At 44.3% G+C, this 25063-nt stretch overlaps 1 protein-coding gene and 1 long non-coding RNA gene across 6 annotated transcripts; one reads left to right on the top strand and one right to left on the bottom strand.

Annotated features, from left to right (window-relative positions):
* Positions 1-543: 543 nt before the first annotated feature.
* Positions 544-24379, top strand: si:ch211-180a12.2. 5 transcript variants are annotated; one of them, XM_020046968.2, is made up of 12 exons: positions 544-906; positions 10967-11278; positions 16009-16311; positions 16503-16811; positions 17161-17265; positions 18369-18530; positions 20166-20495; positions 20874-20924; positions 21212-21466; positions 22337-22681; positions 22909-23070; positions 23529-24379. In XM_020046968.2, exons 1-12 carry the CDS (start codon positions 858-860, stop codon positions 23804-23806), a joined length of 2661 nt encoding a protein of 886 aa, XP_019902527.2. In that variant the 5' UTR covers positions 544-857; the 3' UTR covers positions 23807-24379. The 5 variants fall into 5 exon arrangements, with proteins under 5 accessions (XP_019902527.2, XP_010892558.2, XP_019902526.2 ...); XM_010894256.4 differs by having other exon boundaries at positions 23526-24379; XM_020046967.2 differs by having other exon boundaries at positions 545-906; positions 20262-20495; positions 22909-23187; positions 23526-24379.
* On the bottom strand, positions 17186-20255 carry LOC105024358. The gene is made up of 3 exons (XR_829038.3): positions 18931-20255; positions 17373-17408; positions 17186-17248 (listed from the first exon to the last, which is right to left on the bottom strand). It is a non-coding gene; the product is annotated as an uncharacterized LOC105024358 (long non-coding RNA).
* Positions 24380-25063: the final 684 nt, after the last annotated feature.

Here is a 25063-nt window from a genome sequence, read left to right as displayed (position 1 = left end):
GCAAGGGAAAAACAGTTGGCCGGTGTATTAGAAAAGCCAGTTCCACTTGCTTGTTCTTGTCATCTCTTCTCTCTGAACCACAATCACCCACCATCCCACCCTTTGGTTCTATGTGGTGATCCAGAGAAACATTTTACCACAACAGGAATGTAATGTTTTCTGGAACACTCCAAGTGGGAAAAATTCTGTGCAATGATATTTTTGTGACAGTGACGTCATGTTCCAGTAGTATAGGTAGTAAATACTTTATTGTATAAACTTCAAGCAGTTCGTCTGGCTAATAGTTAACCACAATCAAAGGAAACAATCATTTTTGACCAGATCAGATAACTAGAATGAACACATCACAAGAGAAAGTTGTGAATGACTCACACTTTTCTTCACTTTCTCCCTAGTCAAATTAGCATTACAGTCCTATTCCTTAATTTATATACAAGGGTTGCCTTTCTTAGGTGTCTGCTTTTATACACTGGTGAGTAGCTCAGTGGGATTACTCACCAGTGTTTGTCCATCGTAACGCAGCACCAATGTAAAGTAGCCCAAAAAACCTTGGCTGGTGGCCACTGAATTTTAAGTGACCACTGTCCCATTTTTGCCCATCTCTCTCTCTCTTCTCTTCACTCTTTCTTTACATCTGTCCAAAAGACTAGCGGGAGTTTGTTCAGTAATGGATCTACAACACAAGTCTTTTCTCTGCTTATGGGCCTCTGGATAATATTTCTTATCCCTTTGAGTCTTCTTATGGGTAGAATCCCGCCCACTGCCCTCCCTCCCATACCTCTATATATATATATACATATGTGCCATGAAGAGAGAGATGATAAGAAGTTAATATTGGGTTGCGACAAGCTCAGACCATGCAGTGTAAAGTCCTCTGCCTCTACCTCCTTTCAATTACACAGCAAGGTGAGTATGTAGCCTCCTCACATTGACAACAACGGACAACTCACATTGTTTTACACTGATGCCCTAGTTACTACATTCAACCCAGGGTACGGTCTGAAATATATTTATGGGTTTGGACAGAATCTGGCTGGGTGATTGTTATCAGGTTGCTTTTTGAGTGTCTCCTTGGTAGGAGTAGTAGTCTTTTTGTGTTGGTTTTATGAGTTAGACTGGTACTTTCATTTCATTTGCTGAACATCTTTTAGTAATTTTAGGGAAAAAATGTATGTTATAACATTGCCTTCTATGTTTACTTGCCTCCTATGGTATATGCTATAATTGTATAATCAACAAATGGCACACATAGCTCTGAAAAAATAAATAAGAGTCCACTGCACCTTTATCTTTCCTTTCCAAAAAAGTTGAGAAGGAATCTTTTGAGTGAGTAACAGAAGCGTTCAATTTGCAGTGGTCTCTTAATTTTAACTCTTCTGTTCCTCACTCAAAACCTTCCTTTTGAACTTTTTTGGAAAGGAAAGAAAAGGTGCAGTGGTCTCTTAATTTTTTCCAGAGCTGTACATATTGAAGAGGTTACATTATATTTTGAGAGTCCTAATTTCCATCTATAGATGTTCTATAGATACTAATAATATTTCTTATTAACTTTCAACAAACTATCTTTTGATGAGCAACTGCTTGCTATGGTTAGGTTTAGGGTTGGGTTTAGAATATGGTTTAGGGTAAGGGTAAAGGTTAGGGATAGGGTTAGTAGATAGTTAAAATATTACCGATAGTCAGTAGATAATCAGTAGACACTTTTGGCTCTCAAAATATAGTGTTACCACACTAGGGTGCAATGATTGTTGTAGTTAATATTTATTGGGCTGTTGTGTAATGATTGATTTAAATAACTTTTCGTGAGATAACCAGTTGTATGATTTGATGATTTGATCAAAGAGTTTTTTTGTAATCTGTTACTCCCCAAATCTGGTTGTGGAAGGCAAAAGCAACAAATTGCTTGCTTAGCATTGGACATTTTGATGCTATGCTGAGCCAGCACGACAATAACTTCATGCAATAATTCTGGTAGGGAGTGATTTTTTAGCTAGCGAGTAGAATAGAGGACTTCAAGATGCAGAGAACATCTGCCTTGCCATTGGTAGTTGTCGAATGCCATCAGTGCCTGCTTGCTGAAAATTAGCAAAAGATTGAATATTTCTCCACTCTCAACTGTTGCTTTTGCTGGGAGACTTTGTCTCCGAGAGTAGCTCTGTCTACTGTCATCGTGATTCGCTGGCCCTCGTTGGACATTAATGGGAATGTGCCTCTTTGTAGCACTAGCGAGCGGGCAGTGTGCACGTAGGGTCAGATGGAGTTACAGTGTCTCCTGTTCTTCACTCATTACCTGTAGTAACTGCACCTGTTTATACTCCATCCATCCATCTTCTTCCGCTTATCCGGGGCCGGGTCGCGGGGGCAGCAGTCTAAGCAGGGATGCCCAGACTTCCCTCTCCCCAGACACTTCCTCTAGCTCTTCCGGGGGGACACCGAGGCGTTCCCAGGCCAGCCGGGAGACATAGTCCCTCCAGCGTGTCCTAGGTCTTCCCCGGGGTCTCCTCCCGGTGGGACGGGACCGGAACACCTTCCCAGGAAGGCGTTCCGGAGGCATCCGAAAAAGATGCCCAAGCCACCTCAGCTGACCCCTCTCGATGTGGAGGAGCAGCGGCTCTACTCTGAGCTCCTCCCGGGTGACCGAGCTTCTCACCCTATCTCTAAGGGATCGCCCAGCCACCCTGCGGAGAAAACTCATTTCGGCCGCCTGTATCCGGGATCTTGTCCTTTCGGTCATGACCCAAAGCTCATGACCATAGGTGAGAGTAGGAACGTAGATTGACTGGTAAATCGAGAGCTTCGCCTTGCGGCTCAGCTCTTTCTTCACCACGACAGACCGATACATCGACTGCATTACTGCAGAAGCTGCACCGATCCGTCTGTCAATCTCCCGTTCCATCCTTCCCTCACTCGTGAACAAGACCCCTAGATACTTAAACTCCTCCACTTGAGGCAGGCACTCTCCACCAACCTGAAGTGGGCAAGCCACCCTTTTCCGACTGAGGACCATGGCCTCGGATTTGGAGGTACTGATTTTCATCCCCACCGCTTCACACTCGGCTGCAAACCGTCCCAGTGCATGCTGAAGGTCCTGGTTAGAAGGGGCCAACACGACAACATCATCTGCAAAGAGCAGAGACGAAATCGTGTGGTCCCCAAACCTGACACCCTCCGGCCCCTGGCTGCGCCTAGAAATTCTGTCCATAAAAATTACAAACAGAACCGGTGACAAAGGGCAGCCCTGCCGGAGTCCAACATGCACTGGGAACAAGTCTGACTTACTGCCGGCAATGCGGACCAAGCTCCTGCTTCGGTTGTATAGGGACCTGACAGCCCTTAGCAAAGGACCCAGGACCCCATATTCCCCAAGCACCCTCCACAAGATGCCGCGAGGTACACAGTCGAATGCCTTCTCCAAATCCACAAAACACATGTGGATTGGTTGGGCAAACTCCCATGAACCCTCCAACACCCCGTAGAGGGTATAGAGCTGGTCCAGTGTTCCACGGCCCGGACGAAAACCACACTGTTCCTCCTGAATCCGAGGTTCTACTATCGGCCGTATTCTCCTCTCCAGAACCCTGGCATAGACTTTCCCGGGCAGGCTGAGAAGTGTGATCCCCCTATAGTTGGAACACACCCTCCGGTCCCCCTTCTTAAAAAGAGGGACCACCACCCCGGTCTGCCATCCCAGAGGCACTGTCCCCGACCGCCACGCGATGTTGCACAGGCGTGTCAACCAAGACAGCCCCACAACATCCAGAGACTTGAGGTACTCAGGGCGGATCTCATCCACCCCCGGTGCCTTGCCACCGAGGAGTTTCTTGACCACCTCAGTGACTTCAGCCCGGGTGATGGACGAGTCCACCTCTGAGCCCTCATCCTCTGCTTCCTCAATGGAAGAAGTGACAGCGGGATTGAGGAGATCCTCGAAGTACTCCTTCCACCGCCCAACGACATCCTCAGTTGAGGTCAACAGCTGCCCACCTCTACTGTAAACAGCGTTGGTAGGGCACTGTTTCCCTCTCCTGAGGCGCCGGATGGTTTGCCAGAATCTCTTCGAGGCCAGCCGATAGTCCTTCTCCATGGCCTCACCGAACTCCTCCCAGGCCCGAGTTTTTGCCTCCACAACCACCCGGGCTGCAGCCCGCTTGGCCTGTCGGTACCCGTCAGCTGCCTCAGGAGTCCCACAAGCCAACCAGGCCTGATAGGACTCCTTCTTCAGCTTGACGGCATCCCTTACTTCCGGTGTCCACCACCGGGTTCGGGGATTGCCGCCTCGACAGGCACCGGAGACCTTACGGCCACAGCTCCGAGCGGCCGCTTCGACAATGGCGGTGGAGAACATGGTCCACTCGGACTCAATATCTCCAACCTCCCTCGGGATCCAGTCGAAGCTCTGCCGGAGGTGGGAGTTAAAGATCTCTCTGACAGGAGACTCGGCCAGACGTTCCCAGCAGACCCTTACAGTACGCTTGGGCCTGCCGAGTCTGTCCAGCTTCCTCCCCCGCCATCGGATCCAACTCACCACCAGGTGGTGATCAGTTGACAGCTCCGCCCCTCTCTTCACCCGAGTGTCCAAGACATACGGCCGCAGGTCAGATGAGACGACAACAAAGTCAATCATCGACCTGCGGCCTAGGGTGTCCTGGTGCCACGTGCACTGATGGACACCCTTATGCTTGAACATGGTGTTCGTTATGGACAAACTGTGACTAGCACAGAAGTCCAATAACTGAACACCACTCGGGTTCAGATCAGGGGGGCCGTTCCTCCCAATCACGCCCCTCCAGGTGTCACTGTCGTTGCCCACGTGGGCGTTGAAGTCCCCCAGTAGAACAATAGAGTCCCCAGTCGGAGCACTTTCCAGCACCCCTCCCAGAGACTCCAAGAAGGTCGGGTACTCTGCACTGCCGTTCGGCCCGTAGGCACAAACAACAGTGAGAGACCTATCCCCGACCCGTAGGCGCAGGGAAACGACCCTCTCGTTCACCGGGGTAAACTCCAACACATGGCGGCAGAGCTGGGGAGCTATGAGCAAACCCACACCAGCCCGCCGCCTCTCACCATGGGCAACTCCAGAGTGGTGAAGAGTCCATCCTCTCTCAAGGAGTGTGGTTCCAGAGCCCAAGCCGTGCGTAGAGGTGATCCCGACTACCTCTAATCGGAACCTCTCAACCTCACGCACTAACTCAGGCTCCTTCCCCGCCAGCGAGGTGACATTCCACGTCCCTAGAGCCAGTTTCCGTGTCCAGAGATCGGGTTGTCTAGGCCCCTGCCTTCGACTGCCGCCCGATCCTCTTTGCACCGGCCCCTTATGGTCCCTCCTGTGGGTGGTGAGCCCACGGGAGGGCTGTTTGAACTCGTTACCTGTATAAAAGACACCTGTCCACACACTCAATCAAACAGACTCCAACCTCTCCACAATGGCCAAGACCAGAGAGCTGTGTAAGGACATCAGGGCTAAAATTGTAGACCTGCACAAGGCTGGGATGGGCTACAGGACAATAGGCAAGCAGCTTGTTGAGAAGGCAATAACTGTTGGCGCAATTATTAGAAAAATTCAAGATGAAGGTCAATCTCCCTCGGTCTTGGGCTCCATGCAAGATCTCACCTTGTGGGGCATCAATGATCATGAGGAAGGTGAGGGATCTACACAGCAGGACCTGATCAATGACCTGAAGAGAGCTGGGACCACAGTCTCAAAGAAAACCATAAGTAACACACTACGCCGTCATGGATTAAAATCCTACAGCGCAAGCAAGTCCCCCTGCTCAAGCCAGCGCATGTCCAGGCCCATCTGAAGTTTGCCAATGACCGTCAGGATGATCCAGAGGAGGAATTGGAGAAGGTCATGTGGTCTGATGAGACATAAATAGAGCTTTTTGGTCAAAACTGCACTCACTGTGTTTGGAGAAAGAAGAAGGATGAGTACAACCCCAAGAACACCATCCCAACCGTGAAGCATGGAGGTGGAAACATCATTCTTTGGGGATGCTTTTCTGCAAAGGGGACAGGACGACTGCACCGTATTGAGGGGAGGATTGATGGGGCCATGTATCGCGAGATCTTGGCCAACAGCCTCGTTCCCTCAGTAAGAGCATTGAAGATGGGTCTTGGCTGGGTCTTCCAGCATGTCAACGACCCAAAACACACAGCCAGGGCAACTAAGGAGTCTCCAGACCTGAACCCAATAGAAAATCTTTGGAGGGAGCTAAAAGTCTGTATTGCCCAGCGACAGCCCCGAAACCTGAAGGATCTGGAGAAGGTCTGTATGGAGGAGTGGGCCAAAATCCCTTCTGCAGTGTGGGCAAACCTGGTCAAGAACTACAGGAAACGTATGATCTCTGTAATTGGAAACAATGATTTCTGTAGCAAATATTAAGTTCTGCTTTTCTGATGTATCACATACTTGTGTCATGCAATAAAATGCAAATTAATTACTTAAAAATCATACAATGTGATTTGCTGGATTTTTGTTTTATTCTGTCACTCACAGTTGAAGAGTACCTATGATAAAAAGTACAGACTTTTACATGCTTTATAAGTGAGAAAACCTGCTAAATTGGCAGTGTATCAAATACTTGCTCTCCCCACTGTATGGTCAGCTAAATGAGTGACTGTAACGGTTGTGGCGGAAGTAGGCGAAGGCAGGATAGCAGTTTAAACAAAGATAGGTTTAATGGAACCAACAGGAAACCAAACAAAAGGCCAACAGACCACAAATCGCCCACAGTCTCTTCATGACAAACAATAACCCACAACCCAAGGAAAGAAAACAGCAACCTAAATAGGATCCCCAATTAGAGGCAAAGCAGCCTAGCTGCCTCCAATTGGACAACTGACACAATCCACAGAGATGCCTAGAGGCATCTATTTTCTGCAAGGTCCTGACATCCTTATAGCCAGGAGCTGACAGTGACAGTGAGCTTTCAAAATGTAAAGGGTTTTAAATCTCTTGACTTTCAAAAATCTGTCTCTTGGCTCTCAAACTAACAAACCTCTCTTCTGGTAAGTAGCGATTAAAATAGTCTATAAGCGCTGTCAGATGTGCCTGCATGAGTCCAGTCATGCACTTGATCACGTTTTCATTTTTCTTCTATGTGCCATAACATAGTGGGAAACATAAAGTGGCTGGGTTTGTGCCTACTGAGCCCCACAGGCCACAGCTTCAGCAACAGCCCCATCTGTTCTCAACAGAAAGAACTGCAACAAAATTATGATATTTTTAGTTGCTTTTTTAGTTCCTATAATTTATTATCTATAAATAAAGCTAAGCATGAATGTGGGGCTAGCCCCTCTCTCACAACGTAATGTACATTGTACGTCCACACCTGCGGATTACCTGGTTTGGGGGGCCCGTTGCTGTCCCTGTCCTTGTCCACCTGGTCATACTTCTGACCTAGTCTAAAATCAAATAGACTCTGGATTTAGCCCAGAGAAATGTATTTATTATTCCAATTGGACTCTTAATATCTCACCCGGCACAGCCAGAAGAGGACTGGTCACCCCTCTGAGCCTGGGTCCTCTCTAGGTTTCTTTCTAAAATTCGACCTTCTTAGGGAGTTTTTCCTAGCCACTGAAATTCAACACTACTGTTGTTTGCTCCTTGGGGTTTAAGGCCGGGTGTCTCTGTAAAGCACTTTGTGACAACTGCTGTTGTAAAAAGGGCTTTAGAAATTAATTTGATTGATTGATTGATTGACGTGTGAAAATATTAATACTCATGCTCAGAACGGCTGTCATGCTCAGAATGACAGCCGGTAGCCCCACTACAGCGTCATTTCGTATTTCACACCTGATTGGCTGTCTGTCTGTCTGGCGCCAACATTAATCAGCAAGAAGAGCGAGGAGGGTAGATTGTCTTAGCTAGCTTGTTAGCTTCACAAACTCCAGATAACTTGAGAAATTGAATATGGATGGGGATTTCATATTCGAGCACCGGTTTGAAACCCTTAATTTGAAGGAGAAACTTGAAGTAAAGCGACTTGGTGCCCATCAGCCACGGGATATTGTCATCACTCAAACTGCTGGTAAAAGTAACCGCGGAGTGGAGTGGTTTTTGAAGAAAAAGGTTAGCATAGAAAAGTATGCACTCTTTTGTTTTCCACTTCGGCTATTTGGTGGAGATGGGACATGGTCGAGGACGGGTTACAAAGATTTGAAACATCTTTCTGAGAGGATTGTCCAGTCATCTGGACAATGCTGTGAAATTGGGCTTACTTGGAAGGGTAAATGTCACAGCCCAAGTTCACAGTGCATACAGGTTCTCCATTGAGCAGCATAACCATAGACTGTAAAATAAAATGGACGACACCCCTTCGCTCTTTTCCATTGGTGAAAACTGAAGCCGCCAGTGTCCTGATATGGCGCTGACATCTTGGACTTGCGTCTGCGCAGATAGCAATCTTGGGACCAGTTCTGCGCAGTAGTTATGCGCAGTAGCGAGCAGGAAGTAAAGCCGTAAAGCCGCGAAATCAACTGCCCCACCCCTGTGCCCCGTCTTCACTCTCCCTCGCAGAATGCGCATGCCGTAATCAATCGCAAGCACACGCTGCACTGTTTTGAAAGTGGAGTCCTGCTCCTCTGAACTCTGTCTGCTCCGTTCCACTCCAACCTCATTAAAATACGATATGTTATAGCCTAACTTACATCATGTTTAACCTTAATTTAGAATAGGCCTAATACAAAAATAATTGGTAACTTCTAGCTAACGATCACCTGCTAGCTATTAACATGGCTATTAATGAGGCTTGTTGTCTTTTAGCTAACGTTAGCTAGCCCATTACATTTATTTACTAAGTAAATAGCTTATAAATGTAACTTACCGAATTTCAAAGATCGATTGGAAATGCCAGATCGGTTAGCACAATCTAATACAGAACAACCCATTATGTCTGTGTGAAATTATATCAATTATAGAAATTTTGAGATTAAATTTAAAGCTCCAATCTCCTTAGTCCTCCGAAGATCGCGAAAAAAGCCTGTTGGCGCTTCAGTGGCTCCTCGGCTCAGATAGCTGTCAATCACGACGTCACACCACCGTTTTTAGAGCATTAAATAACTAACTAAAAACCAACTTATTTTAAAAACAAACTCTGGAATTTAAATTAGCGTGATACAAACTACAGTAAATGGACTCGGCCTCTCTAATAGCATCAAGGTTGTGCTGGAACCACTGAAGCTGGGAGAAAAGCTGATCGTTCAGACTTATGGTGGTGCGGCTGTAATGAGTGGAAACGTCTGAGGGGTACAGACACTAATGAAAGAGACATGCCCAGTTTGTTCACTCTTATGCTCATTTATATGGTATTTCCGGTGGCAGCTTGAGATGCCACAAATTTACTCGGACACCTGCCATCGTTTGTATAGTATTTCCGGTGGCAATCTAGGATGCCGCTGCACCTGCCGCTGTTTGTGTGGGTTGCCACCAGTTCACCGTAAGATGTCATGTCACATTAGATCGATTATGGGGTAGAACGGTGGCAAACAAGGGCTGTGTCCGAAATCACCCACTACTCAACATATACAACCAAACCAGTAGCTTCTTGTACTGTAGAGAAAAGAGCATATCCGACTGCAACTGTGCTTTCCTTTGAAAGAAGTCCAGTGGCTTTCCTGCTAGCTCGGTGTGCCACTCTATACACGGACCGGGATGAGTATCTAAATGCCTTTATAATTTGAATGGCCTCAGACTCTGGTTCCCTACATACCACATACAGGCCTTTCATCCTGTTTTGCATTGGAGCAATTAACAAATTGTTTGAGGTTCCAGCATTACTCTCCAGGTGTTCGGCATGTAGCTCAGTGGGTAGAATAAGTTAGAATACGCAGTGTTAGCATTAAGTGGTTCTGGTCCTAGAACTCTTTTTCAGGTAACAAAATGATCAATGTTGCTGTTTTAACTTGATTGTAAAACCATCATAAAATAAAATGTGAAACTTAATTAAAGTAAAAGGTTGAAAATGTAATAAATGGCAGTCGAAGTTTGGAAAACTGTAATAAATGGCAATATTATTTTTTACTTCTAACAAATAACGCATTGGGGAGATGAACACGTGTTCAACATTCATTGGTTATTTTGTCTGATGTAGGTGAAATTGGCCTACACAGCGCACAGTTTTGTGTTACCGCTTCATGTAGCTATCGAGATGTACTGTCGACAATAACCTTCATTTCAATCGTGAGAGAAAACCAATGACAAAATAATTATGAAAACATATTTGCCGACCCAATTTTAACCTTGTGGGTCGCATGGGTCTCATGTGTCGCGAACCAGACTTCAAAACACTGAACTGACACAGGATAGTCATAATGCCATCATGACATTTTCATAAAGATTATTTCCTCAGTTCAAGGAAAGTGACACTAAATGGATATAATGCAATTATGATGTTTTTATAGATTATTTCACGAAAATGAAAAAAAGTTTCCTTGCCCAGTTTTTTCCATTCTGAAATTGTCAAGGAATAAGGAGACCAGTGTTACAGAATGGTTTGTTATATTTTGACAGACTTGCGTAGATGCCATAACCAGTCAGAAAATAACACTATGTGTTATAATACATCTAAATATATGTCATTTCAGTGTCGTTACCATGTTATGACAGGATATGATATTATGTCAACTGACATAACATGTTAGGACATGGGTATGACAGAGTATGACATAACACTTCAAGTAAAGTGTTACTGTTTTTTTTTTTGGTTGTTTTTTCTCCCATCAAGGTCAAGCACCCAGGCTTTTTACAAGAAATATTGTGAAATTATTGTGAAATGAATGTAGGTACTAAATGTATGCTTTCATAATATGCTGTTGGTAAGTCACTATTTAAGAGTGTTGTCTAAATTACTCAAATGTAAACGCTACGATAACAAAGGTGTTACTAAAACAATTACTTAATCAAGACACTGCAGCTTTTAATTAATTGATGTAGCTCTCTGACCATGTATTTTGTTTGTTTTTTCAGTCTCCACAACAGAAATATGGGTCTGGCCATATACGTCTGCCTTTCTGCCCTGTTCTGTCTCAGTCCCTGTTATTGATCAATCTATTTTAGGAGTTAGTTGGACCTCCAATGAATCTGTTATAGCCTCCTTTGGGACTAGATACGGCCACCACATCAACAAAGGTGTCAGTTGGGACACCAGTCTATTTGTCAATGGGACATTCTCTCTGACTTTGCTCAATGCCACTCTGGATCAACAAGGAGTGTATGAGTGCAACGTTTTTTATAACGCCTCAGAGCTGCACTTCAGCAATGTCACCATCGGCATCAAAGGTAAGTCTTTTGGTAGTCCTTTAGAGTTTTTCATTGCTTACACACTCAAACTGGTTCTATTAACAATACACTAAAAATCTTTGGAAAGCATAGTTGTCACTTCTCATGTGAGGCTAGCCTCCTATCTTGTAAGGCATATTTTTATCTCATTGTCTATGCTAACAATGTCTGTTTTGTTTGTAAATCAAAATGTTTCCTACAACCCCGTTTCCAAAAACGTTGGGACACTGCATAAAATGTAAATAAAAACATAATGCAATGATGTGCAAATCCTTTTAAATGTATATTCAATAGAATATAGTACAAAGATGACATTTCAAGTGTTGAAACTGTTTATTGTTTCTTTGAATTTGATGTCAGCAACATGTTTAAAGAAAATTGAGACAGAGGCAACAAAAGACTGGAAAAGTTGTGTAATGCTAAAAAACGGTTTCCCGACAGCGTAGCACTTACAATGGTTTAGCGATACACGTAGCCTTAAGTGGGACTTTGTTACGACAGACTTATGCCTGTTTCCCGAACCACCACGTAAGTCAATCTTTTTATAAAGTGCATCAAGTCACGTTACAGCCGTTTGGAATGGAAATTATGATGGTAATTTCATCAAACTCATTAATAAGGAAGTACAGAGACGAGATTCTCTTGGCACAATTTAACAGTTTTATTATTGTTTGCAAATAAGAGAGATGCGTCAACCACTTACACACATAATCGTCCGAAGACATGAACAATCTGTATTTATTTCAAATGTTAGAAGGGGTGTGGTAAGTTGTTGCCATCTGTCTTGTCTAACATTTCCCCAAAGGGCGGGCTGTCCCCCCACCTTATCCTTCTCAACTCCTGAGGAGACACAATGTCTGGTTAATCAACAGAGACACTAAAGGGTTATATAGATTTACGAGTACCCCTCTAATCCACCTGTGCCAGTCAAGGATGTCTCCTATTCAAACACCAGACCCCTCTCGGCATCTTTAACTAGTAACTCACTCATACATGTATAGGACCAAGAATACATCAGTTGAAAATTTCCATAATAAATGATGCCATGAATACGTTTTGAAATATAGCCTATTGCATTTTGATAGACCTTGCTTACTTATCAGAAGCATTTAGTATCACTGGCGATGTATTCAACTAATACTTATGGATCAATAAGAAAATTCAAAGAAGTAGAGAAATCTATGGTGGACGAAACTGTTATTTGCAACCAATGGGGGTGGACTTCAGCCAATCAAAATCTTATCTACGGAAATCAATCATGTGACAGCCAATTAGCAATTCCTCCAGTAGCTATATATAATATAAGTCACATAGCAATCAACACATGATTGGTTAACAGGGAATATAAAGCATAGTGAGAAAAATCTAATATTTGTTTGGAATATAAATGAAATGCAAAAGAAGGCATTCTGGCATGTTCTTAAGTTGTTCTTCTTGACGAGGTAGAGGCACCAGCACTTATCCAAATAATAGTAGCAGTACGATGCTGGGTTTCAGACTCGTCAACGATAATTATTCTTGTTTTACGTAAGTTTTTCTTTGTCCTCAGTTGACCAATTGTATTTACGTCCAGTCACGCACTTATCTAATTTGTCTAAAAAATGCGCCTGAATGTTTTGAAAAGTTGTATTTGTTGTATTGCCTTGATATTAACTGTTTGCGATCACTCCTCTCATGTTGAGGGAGGTGCTATTTCACAAAAACAGTGAAGTGCCTGTTAAGATCGGTTACGGTGGACTAACGAGTGGTCCGGAGCACTCATTAATTAACGAGCCATGTTACGTGACAGTTTTTGTAACAATGCTTTCGGGAAACGCACTGATAAAATAAAGAGCCACTTTCGTGCATCTTACGATCATCTTAGTGCTTTGGGAAACTGGGCCCAGGTCAGTAACATGATTGGGTATTAAAAGAACATTCCAGAGAGGATGGGTCTGTCAGATGTGAGGATGAAGAATTCAAGAATAACGTTTCTCAATGTAAAATTGCAAAGAGTTTGGGGATCTCATCATCTACGGTACATAATATCATTAAAAGATAGAGAGAATCCGGAAAAATCTCTGAACGCAAGAGACAAGGCTGAAAACCAATATTGGATGGCCATGATCTTCGGGCCTTCGGGTGGCACTAGACTGACTGACTGACTGACTGACTGACTCTTGTTAAACAGCATAGTGGTTAGAACAGGGGACTTGTGAAATATAGGTCCTGAGTTCGTATCTCCTCGCAGGCGAAGCAGAGTACGCATTGTGAATTATTCCGTACAGTTATGAAGGCATGTATAAGGGTCTCTGCAACTGGGTCCGTGAGGGATGAGCCAAGTCGAGAGATGTTACAGAGGTTGAAGAAAGCTGATTTCTTCAAAAAAAGAGAGAGACACAAGTCAAATATGACACCCAGGTTTTTGACTTTGGAGGGTGGATTGGTGGAGCACCCATCGATCGACATCACAAAGTCACCAATTTTGTTGAGTAGAGCCTTAGGAGCCACCAACATGATCTCTGTTTTACAGCTGTTGAGTTTGAGTAAATTTTATGTCATCCATTTTTTTTTATGTCTTTAAGACAGCTGATCAGGGATGGGGGAGGAAGTTGAGAGTTGGGTTTGGTGTGGATGTAAATCTGTGTGTCATCTGTGTAATAGTGGAATTCAAGACCATGCCGGTGAATAATCTGGCCCATGGGTAGCATGTAAATGATGAAAAGCAGAGGTCCAAGCACAGAACATTGTGGCACACCTTGGATGTTTGGCGCAAAAACAAAGCTATGTTTGCCGCAAAAACAACACTGCACATCACCCAAAGAACACCATACCCAGTGAAGCATGATGGTGGAAGCATCATGTTTTGGGGCTGCTTTTCTTCAGCTGGAATTGGGGCCTTAGTCAGGGTGGAGGGAATTATGAAGAGCTCCAAATACCAGGCGATTTTGTCACAAAACCTTCAGGCGTCCGTTAGAAAGCTGAAGATGAAGTTCCCCTTTCAGCACTACAACAACCCAAAGCAGAAATCCAAATCCACAAAAGCATTGCTTCACCAGAAGAAGATTAACATTTTGGAATGGCCCAGCCAGAGGCGAGACCTGAATCCAATTGAACATCTGTGGGGTGATCTGAAGAGGGCTGTGCACAGGAGATGTCCTCGCAATCTGACAAATTTGGAGCGCTTTTGCAAAGAAGAGTGGGCAAATATTGCCACATCAAGATGTGCCATACTAATAGACTCCTACCCAAAAAGACGGAGTGCTGTAATAAAATCTAAAGGTGCTTCAACAAAGTATTAGTTTAAGGGAGTGCACACTTATGCAACCAGGTTATTGTGAGTTTTAAAGGCAGGTTGCAGAAGGCTAGCCACTCGTTCCAAAACTTTTATGCAGTTAAGATTAGCACCCCTGCAAACATTGCTGTATTCATTCGGGGGAGGCACAATTGCCCAGATCGAGTGAAGGTTGCAGTTAGGTGACATGCTGTGAATATATTGTCTACACGAGCCCCTATGACAGTAGACCGCGCATCTGTGTTACTGAGCACTTCTCCTTTGCCGAGATAATCCATCCACCTCACAGGTGTGGCATATCAAGATGCTGATTTGACAGCATGATTCTTGCACAGGTGTGCCTTAGGCTGGCCACAATAAAATGACACTCTAGAATGTGCAGTTTCACTGTATTGGGGGGGTCCGGGGGTGTCCGAAAACCAGTCAGTATCTGGTGTAACCAGATACTCATGCAGTGCATCTCCTTCGCATAGAGTTGATCAGGTTGTTGATTGTGGCCTGTGCAATGTTGGTCCATTCCTCTCCAATGCCTGTGCGAAGTTGCTGGATATTGCCAGGACCTGGAACACGCTGTCGTATACACCGATCCAGAAAATCCCAAACATGCTCAATGGGTGACATATCCGGTGTGTATGCTGGCCATGCAAGAACTGGGATGTTTTCAGCTTCCAGGAATTGTGTACAGATCCTTGCAACATGGGGCCGTGCATTATCATGCTGCAACATGGGCTGATGGTCGTGGATGAATGGCACAACAATGGGCCTAAGGGCCAATTTGCATTAAAAATGCCATCAATAAAATGCACCTGTGTTTGTTGTCCATAACACACGCCTGCCCATACCTTAACCCCACCGCCACCATGGACCACTCGATCGACAACAAATACTTTATACATTGCACGTTGAAACGGAAGTAAGGTCCAGAAGTTGGTTGGTAAGCAGCTTTCTTGCAGGAATACAGAAATGAAACTTGTGGGAAAGGCCGCTGAATGTGGTAATGTTCGGTAGATAAGAGTTTAACACCAGTTCTAAGAAAGAAGGGTCATCTATGCAATTAATGGGACATGAGGGATATGCCATGGACCTTCAGATATTCCTCCATGGAATGGAGGTGGTTCATAGACCAGGGTGTGAACTGAATAAATATTTAAAGGAGCACTATACAGAAAGACAACATTTTAAATAATAACAAGTCTCTCCCCCTTCCCTTACCAAATTAAACCAGTATAGGATTAGTTTGTTCAAATGACAACTTAGCGGGTTTAGGATGGGGGGATAGGACGGTGAGTCTGAAGCAAGTTTGAGAAGGCTACAAGTCATTTCAGTGAGGAATATTTCAAACACTAGGACATTTACCTTAAAACTTTCCCTACGTATATTTTCTGGCAAATCATTCTGATAGTACTGTAAACATTTTCCATATGTCCCCTCTGAATAATCTGTCTCTCTTTCTTAGTTCCGCCAACTCTCTCCATTCCCTCCAGAATGGTGGTGTTGAATACAGAGAGTGAGCTTATGTGTAACGCTGAGGGTTTCAGCCCCCCACTCATCCACTTCTCTTGGACCAGGGCCGGGGAGTCGGTCCGGCTATCACAAGCAGTCACAGCAGTCAACCGCACACCACAGGGGACCTACCGGGCAGACAACAGAGTCAAGTTTGTCCCTTTGCTCGCTGACCAAAACGTGACCTATGGCTGTGTGGTCACTCATGCTGCCCTAAATGAGCCACTGAGCTTAGAGTTTAAACTCAGCTTTGTCTGTAAGTGTTGGATGTTTCACTTGACTTTTTGTGGAGATCGATACAACACAATGTTATTCAAAATGTTTCAAGGGAGATTTCCTTTGGTATTTCCTATCTTCTGGTAACACTTTCAACTGCTCCCATCTAATAGGTGTCCTTCTTTATAAAACCTTTGCTTTTAATAATGTACCATACCCTTTCCTCCCCAGTCCTCCCGACTGTCACCCTCTCAGCAGTCCCATCTCCCTCCCGCAGCGCCCCCCTCACTCTCTCCTGTGATATTGAGGGGTTCTACCCAGAGGATATCTCTGTCTCCTGGCTACAGAATGGCACAGAGCTTCCTTCACCTCTGCCTAGCGAGGCAGACCCAGATGGCACCTTCAGAACCAGGCGTTACTACACCCTGAACCCCAAGCAGAGGGAGCTGGCCGGGGAGGTGGAGTGTGTTGTCCATCAGCCCAACGTCACCAAACCCACTTTCGCCTCTGCAAATGTGGCTGGGTTCAATCCTGTCATAGGTAAGAGGGAGAGAAAGAGAAAGAGGAGACGAAAGGAGAGAGGAAACAGAATAGAAAAACAGGACAGAGGAGTGAAAGGGAGAGAGAAGAGATCATAGGAGAGGGAGAGAGGTGGAAGAAAGGAGTGAGTGAGGAGTGAGGGAAACCGTAATGAGGGTTTAATAGTAATGTTGACTTAAAAGTAAAACAAATGTGAATCTTAATTATGCAACGGAAACTAATGTTTCCCATGTCAATAAAGCCCTATAAAGTGTATTGAGAGAGAGGACATTTGTAAGTCATATCTTGTTAACCTGGCCAAAAACATACAGTAGTTTACCCTTGTTTTTTGTGCGGGTTTCTCCAACAGAAAGTGTGCTGTCCAAGCCAGCCAAGGCGTCTGTGTCTCTGATGGGCATCTCCCTGGTATTGGTCTTCCTGCTCTGCTTTGGCTTCTCCTGGAGAAGGAGAGATGGTGAGGGAAAACAAACTTTATTTCCCTTTCAAATAATTATACATACTATTTAAAATGTCGATATATTTCCATATTTATATCTGAATGTGAATAGAATAAATATACACCTGAAAGATGTGTTCATGTTCTGTGTACTGGAACACCTGCAAATGCCAATCTTGTGAAAGTTTTTTTATTTTAGCAGTAAGGCACAGGGCTATGTTATATGAAAAATATACCACGGCAACAAGATGTTCCTAAGCACGACACAAAATGAGTTCCCTGATACAGTCCCCAGCCGTGGTATATTCCACAAACCCCTGAGGTGCCCTTTTTAATTATGACCAAGTTACCATCGCTAGTAGTATTAGTATTATTTTGCCATACTCGTGGTAATACTAATACTACGGTTTTCAGCCAATCACCATTAAAAATTCTAACTGAATATAAAGGCACTTTTTATCATTTTCTGTAGTCACAGCCCTACAATTGTTTGCATCTCCACTGATGTCTCTCTCTCTCTCCTTTATCAATGTCCCCCACTCTCCCTCCGCCGTCCCCCACTCTCCCTCCGCCGTCCCCTACTCTCCCTCCGCCGTCCCCCAACTCTCCCTCCGCCGTCCCCCACTCTCCCTCCGCCGTCCCCCAACTCTCCCTCTGCCGTCACCCACTCTCCCTCCGCCGTCCCCCACTCTCCCTCCGCCGTCCCCTACTCTCCCTCCGCCGTCCCCCACTCTCCCTCCGCCGTCCCCCACTCTCCCTCCGCCGTCCCCCACTCTCCCTCCGCCGTCCCCCAACTCTCCCTCCGCCGTCCCCCACTCTCCCTCCGCCGTCCCCCACTCTCCCTCCGCCGTCCCCCACTCTCCCTCCGCCGTCCCCCAACTCTCCCTCCGCCGTCCCCCAACTCTCCCTCCGCCGTCCCCCACTCTCCCTCCGCCGTCCCCCACTCTCCCTCCGCCATCCCCCACTCTCCCTCCGCCGTCCCCCAACTCTCCCTCCACCGTCCCCCAACTCTCCCTCCGCCGTCCCCCACTCTCCCTCCGCCGTCCCCCACTCTCCCTCCACCGTCCCTCACTCTCCCTCCGCCGTCCCCCACTCTCCCTCCGCCGTCCCCCACTCTCCAGAGAAGCAGAAGTCTCTAAATGTATCGGGGATAATTCTGCCTCCCAGGATCATTGTGGGTCAGAAATGTAGGGTGACCATCTGTTTGGAGGGGAGGAGAGTGGACAGGGTGAAGACCACCTGGTTTCTCAATGACACCCGTATCTCAGACACCTCAAACTCAGGTAGAGCCAGACCACATTATCCTAAAACATTGTTTTACTACAGTAATAGAGAAGCATGCAGTACAGTACAGGAAGAGTGGACTCAGGGATTGAATCCTGTTCTCTGGTCAGGCTGAGATTGTTACCACTTGACTGTGAACATACCATTGTAAAACATCATACAGCTACTTTAAAACAGCATATATATATGCTATTAAAATAAAGCAGTATATACACCAAACACCATGGATTTTGAGAGTTAAAATGTTGATACATATTGTCCTTAACAAGCTGTTTTGTTTATAGAAATTGTCCATGTCCTTTGCTAGGAAAGTCATAGGCTACTGCAAAAGATTCTACCTAGATCCCTAAAAATATTCAAAAAGGGTTCTACTTAGCACCATAAATGGCCCGTAGAAACCTGAATAAATAGTGTTGCAGTATGGTCCGAATCTTGCCCACTGCAACTTCACCAAAAACTTTCCATTCTCTTTCCACTATCTAAGAAAGTATGACAATAAACAAAGCACTCAATTACATTAATACATTTTAAGTGTGTTACATGTGGTCATGGTTTAAGAAAGTACTCTAAGTTTCTGAGCCACTGTCCCAGACCTTGGGACTGAGAAGACAAACCTGTAATGTTGAAGATTGGTGAGGCAGGACACAAGCTTAAGGAGAACAAAGGACATTTAATAAAGGAACAAAAACATGACAAACCCAAAATTAAATCGCCAGACAAGAAAAAACAATGTTAGTCCTTCCCCAAGGACTATTGGGGAAGCTGGAACTAAAATAGGGTCCGTGATGAGGGAAAACAGGTGCGGGCAATAATTAACAAAAACAGGTGTGAGGAAGAGAGGGCATTGGATTCCCTGGCAAGGCAGGCTGCCGTGAACGTGACAACCCCAGATGTTGTAGTGTGTCCTGGTGTCTGAGCCATGTGTTAACTGATTAAAAAAAGGTTTGCTGCTTTCAACACTCCAAAGTTTTATGTAAAGTCTGTTAGTGATGCCGTCAAATAACAATCTTATTGTAGTGAGTTTGTAAGTGAATTTGTTCTAAATAGTTCAGTCACTTCAAAAGGGGTGTATAGGCACATTAAGTGTTTTCAAATGATAAAGCAGATACAGTATGTACAAAAACAAATATCCCAATATTAGAGGTGACATTACTTACCGTGTCTTCAAGTAAAATTAAAATAAATGTCATCTAAAATAAAGTATAATACTGGGCGTATAGAGCCAAATAAAAAATGGGAGAACACTTTCTAAATGGTATTGAGTGTATAAAAAATAAAATTGTCAGTCCACAATATAAATATGTAATTCAATGACACTATTTACACCCTCCAGGTATAATGTATTATGTGATTATTATGTGGTATAACAGTTAAGTGTCATAAGGATTTGTTAAACCCTAATAATGTATTATCCTCTAATGTCTTGATCAATTGGAAAATGGCATATAGAGACAAAACAGTTAGAATTCATAAATGCTCATTACAATTAATATATTATTATGAAGTAACTATACAAATAACTGTTTTCCAGCAATATGTTCACCTTATTTTGTTGTTTATTTTGCCTTGTTAAGTGTTTCACTGCCTTTTTTCTTTTTCATGACATAATGCTACTAACAATCTCATATTACCAGAATCCTGCCCCTCATCCACAACTAAAAACACTCAATTTGTCCATGACCAACTAAGTGCCATACTTCTCCCCCATGGTCTCACTCTCAACCCCATAGTGACAGAGAAGGGTCCCCTTTTGCCCTCTGGTGGCAACATGGGCTATTACAAGCTGCACACCCTGGGCCCCCTTCACTCAACAGGTGATGGCAGCCAGCGGTGTCTCCAGTCCTCGCTCTCCTTCATCCCTCAGATCTCCATCCACAAGGGCGCAGTGTTCAAGTGCCAGGTGTCCTATATTGGAAAAGACAAGGTGGTGGTGGAAAGGGTGTCAGACAAGTTCACCATATTAGGTAAGGGATCGCTCTTTAAGGCAGTTTGGGACCCGGGGTCCTGCTGGTTTTCCATTCCACTTGCATTCAACCAGGGGCCTAGGTCTAAATCATTCCCTGGTCAGAGGGTTAGAATGATGTAGAATTAGCAGTTCTCCAGACCCCAGGGCCTGTAGTTAAACACAACTGCTTTAGATACAGGACTGAATTCATTCACTTCAAATTAAGAACTACTACACCAGTCTTTTCGCTGTTTTCCTCCATTGGATAATAATTGTTGTTTCCAGGTAGAAACCTTTTGGTTTCTTTGTAGAACCAAATAGCAAAAGAATGCAACTAGGTCCTCATTTTGAATAAGTGTTTTCCAATGATTTGTTCTGTTGTTAAACCTTTCCTCAGCTAACCCTGAGATCTCAGAGATTCAGCTCCAAGAGGCAGATGATAACTCGGGTGAGATGAAGTCACGGTCAAGTTCTAATACCAATGAAAGACATAGCATATCAGGAGTTCATTTCATTAAGCTGACCTTGAGCACAACCTTAGTTTTGTCAGCGCCACAAGCACACAACATTTCTATAATGTAACGAACCCTCCTATCCACAGCGACTTATAGTAGATATAGTGCATTTTCTTATGATAGCTAGGTGGGACAACAGCACATATAGACTTTACTCAATGTTACTCAAAGTAGATATAAACCTAGGCAAGACGCTGTCTTTTTCCTGCCTCTCATCTAGGTGTGGTCACCTTGACCATCCAGGCCTTACACTTCCACCCAGACATCATCACCTTCCGTTGGTTCTGTCAGGGGGGTGAACTGAGCCCCGTGGCCTCACAAGCCCTGTCTGCCCCCCGACCTGATGCCCAAGGCTTCTTCTCTGCCATGAGCCAGTGCAAACTGCCCCGCACCGAGCTGGAGCGCGGGAGCACTAAGGTGTGGGTGAGCGTCCATCACGTCGCCTTGAAGCGACCCATCACCCGCGAGACCCGAGGTGAGCCCAGGGGGTTGTTGGGGGTTTGAGTTGACAGCTTGAAAACTATTTCTAAAAAAGGAGAGACCTCAATTTGAGGTTTAGATTTGTTGATGTGGGAGTATACAATGTGTTCAGGCCACATAAATAAACTCTTGTCTTTTAGTTAATCTGTAAAAGGGGCTTTAGAACTGTAACAATGTTTTAACAACTAGAGTCATTTTGTAAGATGTCGGCCAAACCTAGAGATGGAGGTGACTCTGTATCTAAATTTGTTTTAATTCCATGCATCTGTCTATACGCACATTTTGGACTCTTTTATCTTAAAGCTGGGATCATTAGTTTGTACACACATCTTTGACTTTTACATTATTAATCCCAACTGATTTCTGATCAATAGCTCTTAAAAATGTCTCTTCTCCAAAATTTGTAAACAATGTTAATACAAAGAAACAGCATTAATTTTATAATTCTGTCCATGAATTTGAACCCATCCCTCAGCTTTTGACCATAACAGAGTTGGGGTGCCCACTTTTGTCATTGTTCAAATTAAGGATACCAGCTTTAAAATAGTCATTTAAAATTGACAGATTATGCCACCATTGGTTGCCATTTTTCCATAGTGGTTGACACTCATCCAGAGGCCAAATCTGATGTGGTTCCAAATGTAAATCTTATTAGAGTACATGAATCTACACCTGTCAAATGTGGTGCTTTATCCCAAAATACATGATTGTTCTACTAAGCTCTCTTTTCAATCAAACACATTTTAAAGGAGGGGGGCAGGTGTCATTGAATATTCAGTGTCTCCATCCTCCTCACTTTCATAGTAATAACATAGGAGATGTCAGGGGAAGGTATATTCATAAAATTGCTTTGCGTTCCTTACAGGTTTCATAAAGAGACCTCATGTGTCAGAGATCATCTGCTCCGCCCCTTCCCCCGGTCAACCTTTGACCCTGGGTTGTGACTTGACCGGTTTCTATCCACCAGACATTGCTGTCACCTGGGTCAAACTGAGGGGGGGAGAGGTGGATGACAGGGAGGAGGAGGTGATTGATGGTGGAGAAGTGTGGGGGCCTGTGCTCAGTGGTCCCAGTACTTACCGTGCCACCGCAACACTTAAGAAGCAGGAAACAAAGGAGGAGAAGGAGACAGCTGGAGGGGTTGTGTGCCGAGTGGAGCACTGTTCACTGGTGGAGCCCATTGAGAGACGCTGGAGAAACATTTATATTGGTAGCAATGTCTTGTCTACATTGATTTAATTTCCCAGCATGCATGAATGCACACACACACAAAAAACATAAAGATTCTTGCATATTTGTTATGATGAGGAACAAATCTAACAGTATTCCAGGAAAATAATAAGACATATTTATCTTCCATTCAAGTAATTCTAATTACTGCACATTCTCAAACTACTTATACAATGTATCCTCCCAATCTGTCTTTTCTTTCCTCAGCGGCTCCATCCATCCCCCCCTTCCTCACTGTACACTGGACCAGCAAGGGTGTTGCGGTGTTCTCTGTCCTGTTGACAGGAGGCCATCCGAAAGCGAAGGTGCTATGGGCAGCAGGGGGCGCCACACTTACACCACTTGTGTCCAACCAGACATATGTGATGGGTGAGGATGGACTGAGAGAACTGAAGAGCGTCTGTGCCCTTGAGAGATCTACTGACCAGCCCAGTCAGACCGAAGGACAGGGTCAGATGGAAAGACAGAAAAAAAGGCATACACTGAGTGGGTGTTTATTGACACAAATTGAAAACACTTGACTAGAACTAGATTGGTCTCATTAAGCATCAAAGAGAAGCATCAAGAAAGCATGCCACTATTTTTGTTTTCAAAACCTCTTGCCTTCTTGAACATTTCCTGTTTCAGCCCAAGTTAAAGTCTGGTTATTGGCGCTCATGCAAAAATGATTGCACCTACTAAGTTTAACCATTAGCTGTAACTGTAAAACATTTCATAGGCATATTCATGAGTAATACAAACATTCACAATTTACATTTACATTTGCAATTTAAAAAGGGACTAAATATCATATCAATAACAATTATAAATATCTCTCTTGTCAGTAGAAACAGAAGCTGCAGTGTCCAACCCCAACGCAGTAGGAATTAGGTACATAGACGATACAAACGAAGATAACAGCAACGTGGAAAATGAGATGACCAGGCACACAGAGGAAGAGAGCGAAGAGGAAGACAACAGAATGGAAATGTTGCACATTAACAGGGTGAAAGTGAGAGTGGGGCCAAAAGGGGTTGAGAGAGAACCACTGAGAGTGAGCATTGAGATCACTCACCCGGCCCTGAAGCTGCCTGTATATCGCACTTGGACCAGTACATCAGAGTAGAGCTTTTCTTTTGGCAAGATAGCTTATTTCCTTGGAGGTGGCATTTCATTGAGTTTTTCTTACCACTCCATCCATACACCACACTGTGCATGGGGGCAAATTACCCTTGCATCCACTTCAACTGAAGTTTATCACAGCTCCAGTTAATTTCAACTTCTTAAAGATGCAGTCTGCAATTTTGGAGACTAGTTTAAAAAGTGGTACTTTGTGCCAATTTATGCCACATGTCATTAAAAGATCTTGCTTTTAAACGTGAAATTTCACGGTTAGCTGTGGTGTGATTGTGTGATTGTATTGATAGATTATGCACATATAAACACCATATTACACATCCAGGCCAAAAAGGGAAGATTTATTGCATCTCTAATCATTGCCCTAAAATAAGAGATGGGTATTTTCACGCATGTAGTTGTTTATTCGTGGATGAACACTTAAGATTTTGAAATTACTGAGATAACCTAAAAAATATTGTTAGATTTGTTTCATATTAATTTCTTGGGTTGCCAAGAAAAGTCAGTTATCGTCACCTATAATGATAGTTATTGTATCAATGTCATTACCGAATGGCCAATTAGAACTGGCTGTTAAAACGGCCAGTGGCAAAAGAGGATTTGTTCAGGACAGACAAAAACATTGCTGGCTACAACCTTCAGTAGCTACATTGTAGGAAGCCTAATGTCATGGTGCGGTGAGCAGCAGCGCCACCGTGCCATATTTCCACAAGTTCCCATATTCTCACGAACACATCCCGGACTGTCACATGTTTCCCATCTTCCACAACAGGTCCCAATCTAGCTCGTTTGTATGTGTATATATGTTTCCCCTCTGCTCCCCACATTGTGGATCATTGTTGCTGTCGCTGTCATTGTTGCTGTTTGTTAGTTAATCGGTGAGTGTTGTTTAATGTACTGTTTGAATGTTTATTGCTAAGACGCATGTTGCGCACTTTTATTTCATTCAGTCATTAGTATTGTTTTCCGTTCGTGTTTGGTTTGTTTGTTGATTATTAAACCCACAAACGAGATTACTGCCTGCGCCTGGTTCCTAACCAACACTACACCACGACAAGTGTTACAGAATGATCCACCAAACCTGGAACCAGCAGGCAGTCCCTCCAGAGAGGGTATATACCTGGAGGGGCGATTGGGGGTCTGACTCCCTCTCATCGGACGATGATGAAGCGGTCTATGAGAGAGTGGAGGAGGATCCCCTTGGGGAGCAGTGCTGGGGGTTGCCCCAAGATGGGTTCGGGGTGCC

The sequence above is a fragment of the Esox lucius genome, chromosome 5 (assembly GCF_011004845.1).
Source record: "Esox lucius isolate fEsoLuc1 chromosome 5, fEsoLuc1.pri, whole genome shotgun sequence".
Classification (NCBI taxonomy): Eukaryota; Metazoa; Chordata; class Actinopteri; order Esociformes; family Esocidae; genus Esox; species Esox lucius.
Note: the sequence above shows the minus strand (reverse complement) of the source record. Positions and strands in the feature narration are given on the sequence as shown.